Consider the following 6,458-nt stretch of genomic DNA (forward strand, 5'->3'; position numbering starts at 1 on the left):
AACATTCCATCAGCCTTCCTGATTACCTGCTTACCTGTGTGTCAGCTTTCTATGTTTCATGCACCAGTACTCCCAAGTCCCTATGTGTTGCAGCTTCCTGCAGTTTTGCTCTAGTTAAATAATACTGTTCTTTCATTCTCCCTTAAAAATGAATTTCAGTTTTCCACACATACTCCATTTGCCAACTATTTGCCTGTTTAGTTAACCTATCAATATCTCTTTGTTAACCCTCTTGCACCCTGCCTTTTCACATTTTTTGTGTCATCTGCAAATCTGACTACAGTACATTCGCTTCATTCCTCCAAGGCAATATATATTGTAAGCAGTTGAAGTCCTGGCACTGATCCTTGTGGATCACTGGTCACAGGTTACCAAATTGAAAAAAAATCCCGAATACCCACTCACTGTTTCCTGCCCACTAGCCGATTCTTTCCCAATGCCAATATACTACTTCCAACACCATGTGGTCTTATCTTATGACTTAATCTTTTGTGTGGTACCTTGTCAAACATCTTCTGGAAGTCCAAGTGCAAAACATCTACCGGTTCCCCTCTATCCATTTTGGTTGAGACTTCCTAGAAAACTCTAATAAATTAGTCAGATATGATTTCCCTTTCATAAAGCCATGCTGACTCTGCTTGATTAGCTCATGATTTCCCGAATGGTCTCCTATTACTTCCTTAATAATCAATTCCAATACTTCTCCAACAACAGATGTTAGGTTAATTGGCCTATAGTTATCAGTTTTTTGTCAGTCTCCCTTTTTGACTGGGGTGTCACATCAGCAACTTTTCAGTCCTCTGGTATTTCTCCAGAACCCAAGGAATTTTGGAAAATTACAACCAATACATCCACTATCTATGTAGCTACTTTGTTTAGGATCATAGAGTGCAAGCCATCTGGGGCAGGGGTTGTACTTGCCTTTCGCACCATTAGCGTGTCTAATATTACTACTCCAGTGATGGTGATGGCACTTAATTATTCTTTAGTACTAATGGAATGTTTGAAATATCTTCCACTGATGCAAAATATCTGTTTAACTCCTCTGCCTTTTCCTTGTTCCCCATAACCGTCTCCCTAGATTCATTTTCTAAGGGGCCAATATTCACTTTGACATCTGTCTTCCAATTTATTAATTTAAAGAAGCTTTATCGTCAATTCTTATATGCCTTGCTAATTTACCCTCGTAGTTTATTTTCACTGTCTTTATTTAATTTTTTAGTCCTCCTTTATTGAATTCTGAAATTATCCCAGTCTTTGGGGCTTATCACCGACGTGTATCCGTATATGCTTTTTCTTTCAACTTCTACTCTCTCCTTCACTTCCTTGGTTAGCCATGATTGGTTTATCTTTCCTAGGATCTATTCTCCTTACTGGGATGTATTTTTGCCTAGAGTCATGAAATGCCTCATTAAATGTCCGCCACTGCTCACTTACTGTCATTCCTACTGATCTATTCACTCTGCTCACTTTAGCTAACTCCATCCTCATTTCATTGTACTTACCTTTATTTAACTTAAACACAGCCGTTTCTGATGCAAATTCCTCTCAAACTTAATATTAAATTCTATCATGATCACTATGTCCTAGAGGATCTTTTACTCTAAAGGCTATTTATTAAGCCTGCTCCCTGGTTGGCTCCATGACACATGGCTCTAGAACACTATCCCTAATGCACTCTGTGAATTCATTGTTGTAGCTACCCTTTCCAATTCGATTAACTCAACTGACCCAACTGACAAGAACATTAAAATCACCCATAATTATTGCTCTTTTCTTTTCACATGTTCCTACTATTTGTTAATTTATAGACTTTCCTAGAGAGGCTACTGTTTGAGGTTCTGTACACTACTCAACCAACGTCTTCTTTCCCTTGCTGTGATTTGTTTTCTAACCCTCGCCCAAATGGACTCTACATCATCTGAGTCCAGATGATCTCTCAACTGTCCACATTTCATCTCTTAACAGCGCTACCCATCTCCGTTTCCATTCCTCCTGTCTTTCCAAAAGTTAAATACTCCTGAATGTTAAGTTCCCAGTTTTGATCTCCTTGTAACTATATTTCCCATGGCTAAGAGATCATATTCATTTACCTTGATTTGCGGCATCAATTCATCTACCTTATCCTGAATCCTTCATACAAAGCGTTTAAGTTTGTTCTATTACCAAATTTCTCTGCAATTTTATGGTTGCTTGGACATTCACACATTCTGCCCCTTCCTTGTAATTTTTGGTAACAATCGGCCCCAACCTGTGTCTTTGATTTTTGAATTTTCCATTGCAACTGACCCCCCACTGCCTTGTGCAAAACTATTTAGTTTAAAGCCTTAGTTATGGGGTTCGCCATGACTCTGGTCCCAGCATGTTTCAAGTGGAATCCCTCCCACTGGAACAGCTCCCTACTTCCCCAGTACTGGTGCCATTCGAATTCAAACCCATTTCTCCCATACCAATCTTTGAGCCACGTGTTTACCTCTTTAATCTTGTTGACCTGGATTGATTAGCTTGTGGTTTAGGTGGTAATCTGGAGAATCTTTTTGGTTCTGCTTTTCAATTGAGCCTCTAACTGCTCATATTCCTTCAGCAGAACCTTTTTCTTCATTTTACCTATATTGTTGGTACATACATGGACCATGACAACTGGATCTTTTCCCTCCTGCTCCAAGTTCCTCTGCAGCCCAGATCAGATATCTTGAACCCAGGCATCAAGCAGGAATCACAGCCTTCAGAACTCTCAATCCTGGCTACAGAAAAGAGTCTATTCTCCAGTTGTACCACCCCTAATTACAACTGCATTTCTCTTTTCTCCCCACTCTTAAATATTCCCCGTATCACCGTGTTATGGTCAGTTTGCTCATCTTCCCTACAGTTTCTGCTCTCACCCAGACTGGGTGCAAGAATCTCAAACTTGTTAGACTAGGTCAAAGGCTGAGGGTCCTGGATTCCTCTACCTGCCTTGCTTATAGTTACACACTCCTGTTCCTGACCACTAACTGAATTTGAGTAGTTAATCTAATAGGTATGATTGCCTCCTGAAGCACAGCATCCAGGGAACTCTTCCTCTTCCGTGACATGTTGCAACATTTGAAGCTCAGATCCTCAAGTAACCAGATGGAATTAGTTTGGAATAGCATCATGGTTGGCACAGACATGATGGGCGAAGGGCCAGTTTATGTGCTGCACTGTTCTATGTTCTATATTGGTTTAACTAATACTTGTTACAGATGTGATCACTATGAACCACAATGGGGTTCACTTACTCCCACATCGTGCAGGTATAACACAGTACCTGGTTCTACATCTCTAATTTATTTATAGAATCCCTGCAGTGCAGGTAGGAATTTGGCCCATTGGGTCTGCACCAACCCTCCGAAGATCTTCCTGCCTGGATCCATGCCCTCCATCTTATTCCCATAACCCCACATTTACCTTGGCTAATCCACCTAGCCTGCACATCCCTGGACCTTGGGGAGGTGGGCAAAACGTGCAAACTCTACACAGTTACCCAAGGCTGGAATCAAACCCAGGTCACTGGTGCTGTGAGGCAGCACTGCTAACCACTGTGCCACCTATTTTGTTTAGTGCTTGATTTTTGTTTTAATTTTCTATTGGTCTATTAGTTTTTAATTAGTAACATATTACTCCTATTTACTTCTGATCTGAAAGTAACTTATAACAGCTAATCAAATTAGCAACTATTACCAACTAATGAACTTACAGTTTTCCTGTTACATCAGTTTTGTGTTGGGCTCTTGATAGAACAGTATGGCACAGGGACACACCCTTTGGCCCAACATGAATGTGTTGACCTTGATGCCATTCTAAACTATTTCCATTTGCCTGCACATGGTCTGTATCTCTCTATTCCCTCCTGATCTTCGATTTAAAATCATAGAATCCTGAGAGTTTGGAAGTAGGCTATTTGGCCCATCGATTCCACACCGACCTTCTGAACAGCATCCCAGTCAGACCCACCCCCTACCCAATCCCTATACCCCTGCATTTCCCATGACTAATCCACCTAGCCTGCAGATCCCTGGGCACTATGGGTAGTTTAGTGTGGCTAATCCACCTAACCTGCACATCTTTGTATTGTGAGAGGAAACTGAAGCACATGAGGGAAACACACACAGAGTCAGGCAGTTGTCCAAGGCTGGAAGTGAACCCGGGTCCCCGGTGCCATAAAGCAGCAGTGCTAACCACCGAGACACGTACCACCCCACGCACTTTATATCTTGTTAAAAGATTATGAACAGAAAAGCAAACAAAAAGCACTTCTACCCCTCTGCACCAAATTTCCATAATGCTTCAAATTCCCGAGATATATAGTCATTTGGGCTATGCCTCACTCAGGATTCACTCTTTACTGAACATGTGAAGCTTACATGCAGGCAGCCTCATTATAACATTTAAAGCGCAAACCTATTTAAACTAAGTTAAAACTTCTCTTGAATGTACGTAGAATAAACAATTCAACCTGAAGTTTGGTTGTAAAATGCAGACTACATATATTAGCGGAATTTTAGAACAACATAGCATGATAGATGGGTGAACTAGATCAATATTAGTTAATTGTTACCTTGGAGACCTGACGGATAAACGAGGGACTATGGATTGAGGATCCTCTGGCGTGGTCAGCATTATGACTTGACTGTCAGGGAAGAATCGCAGATATCTGATGGCATGAAGAACAGCAAACAAGGATCAATAATTGTAAATTCTACATTCTACACTCACGACTGGAATACACACATTTTAACTAAAAGTAAATCTATTCTTTAATGGAGACACACATAACACCTTCACAGCTGTATCTTTAACTTTTTAAGTGGAGTTTTAAGTGGATTATGGTCTAAAAACTTAACTAGGCATGAAGTATCATGGATAAAATCTAACAATATAGATTTAACAGGGACAACATAAGCGAGTTTCAATATATTGCCTGCTTTAACAAACTCAGTTAGATTGTAGGTTTAATCCAAAATCCTTGAAAGGTTCATGACATAACCTTAACCAGATCAAGCTAGGTAGCTACTGAACCATGGAGAAATGTGATCTTCTGTTCTGAGAAACAAAACTTCTGGCAAACATCCAGTAAAAAATTTCCAACTTTGAGAAAATTTGTTGGCTTAGATATTTCGAGGCATGACAATCACAGTCAGATTGCTCCTATTTTACCATGAGGACTGAGCTCGGCACTTTATTTTGGCAACCAGGTGCCAGAATGTACCTGAAATCCAACGGCTCCCATGGGAAGCCAAATCCACTCCCCTCTCTTTTTCATGGGAGGAGATGTTGTATTCTGTTGTTTAAGTGTCCAGCAGCACAGGTAGACACTGACTACTCCCGTGAAAGGGTAAGCAAACAGATAAGCGAGAATTAGAGTGGAAGATGGTTTAGGGGTTAGGGTCCCAATGGGCAGCGTGCCAAGCAAGTCATGGAGTGTCTTAGGGGGTGCTGTTGGGTCGGGCAGCTCAGGACATTGCTGTTTCCTGCGGGGAACGGATGTCAGATTCAGTGGATTGTTGGGACTGACATTGTTGGGACGGACAGTAAGAGGAGGGTAGCACATTGTATGAAGGACAGAGCTGTGTATTATCTAAGATCTATCTGTCCAGCAGTGAGAGCGCGTGTGCCACTATAAGTGAGCGAGAGAGAGCATGCATGTGTGCGCCATTGCAAGCGTGCGCCACTGTGAGCAAGAGCGAGAAACAGAGGGAGCGTGAGAGAGAGCGCGCGCGCCACCGTGAGACACAACACGACTGCAAGACAGAAAATAAGAATTAACGCATGCCTGCGGGAGAGAGAGAGCGCACAAGTATGCGTGCACCCCTGGGTGAAAAGTAGAGCCCACTCACGCTGGCGAAAGGGAGAGCGAGGGCGAGCGGGAGGGCAAGAGCGGGCACGGGCGCGGGCGCGAGCAGCAGGGCGGGCACGGGGGCGAGCGGGAGGGCGAGGGCGAGGGCGAGGGCGAGGGCGGGGGCGAGGGGGAGTGGGAGGGGGAGTGGGAGTGGGAGCGGGGGCAGGGGTTAGTGGGAGGGCGAGGGTGGGGACGAGCAGGAGGGTGAGCGCGGATGGGAAGGGGAGGGTGAGCGCGGGAAACCCCAGGGGATGGGCCTGCGCGAAGGCGCCTGCAAGGATGAGCCGGAGGGCGAGCGTGAGCCCGAGGGCGGGCGCGGGCAAGGACGAGCCCGAGGGCGGGCGCGGGCAAGGACGAGCCCGAGGGCGGGCGCGGGCAAGGACGAGCCCGAGGGCGGGCGCGGGCAAGGACGAGCCCGAGGGCGGGCGCGGGCAAGGACGAGCCCGAGGGCGGGCGCGGGCAAGGACGAGCCCGAGGGCGGGCGCGGGCAAGGACGAGCCCGAGGGCGGGCGCGGGCAAGGACGAGCCCGAGGGCGGGCGCGGGCAAGGACGAGCCCGAGGGCGGGCGCGGGCAAGGACGAGCCCGAGGGCGGGCGCG

General features: G+C 45.2%; 1 protein-coding gene across 2 annotated transcripts in view; it reads right to left on the minus strand.

Moving 5' to 3' along the window:
- Positions 1-6,458, minus strand: part of fbxo9 (F-box protein 9) — an 87,888-nt gene that overhangs the window by 17,378 nt on the left and 64,052 nt on the right. For both annotated transcript variants that reach the window (XM_048597423.1, XM_048597424.1), the window contains one exon: positions 4,580-4,675. In XM_048597423.1, coding sequence (XP_048453380.1) covers positions 4,580-4,675 — 96 coding nt within the window. The remainder of the gene's footprint in view (positions 1-4,579; positions 4,676-6,458) is intronic.

Source organism: Rhincodon typus, chromosome 5 (assembly GCF_021869965.1).
Source record: "Rhincodon typus isolate 14 chromosome 5, sRhiTyp1.1, whole genome shotgun sequence".
Lineage (NCBI taxonomy): Eukaryota > Metazoa > Chordata > Chondrichthyes > Orectolobiformes > Rhincodontidae > Rhincodon > Rhincodon typus.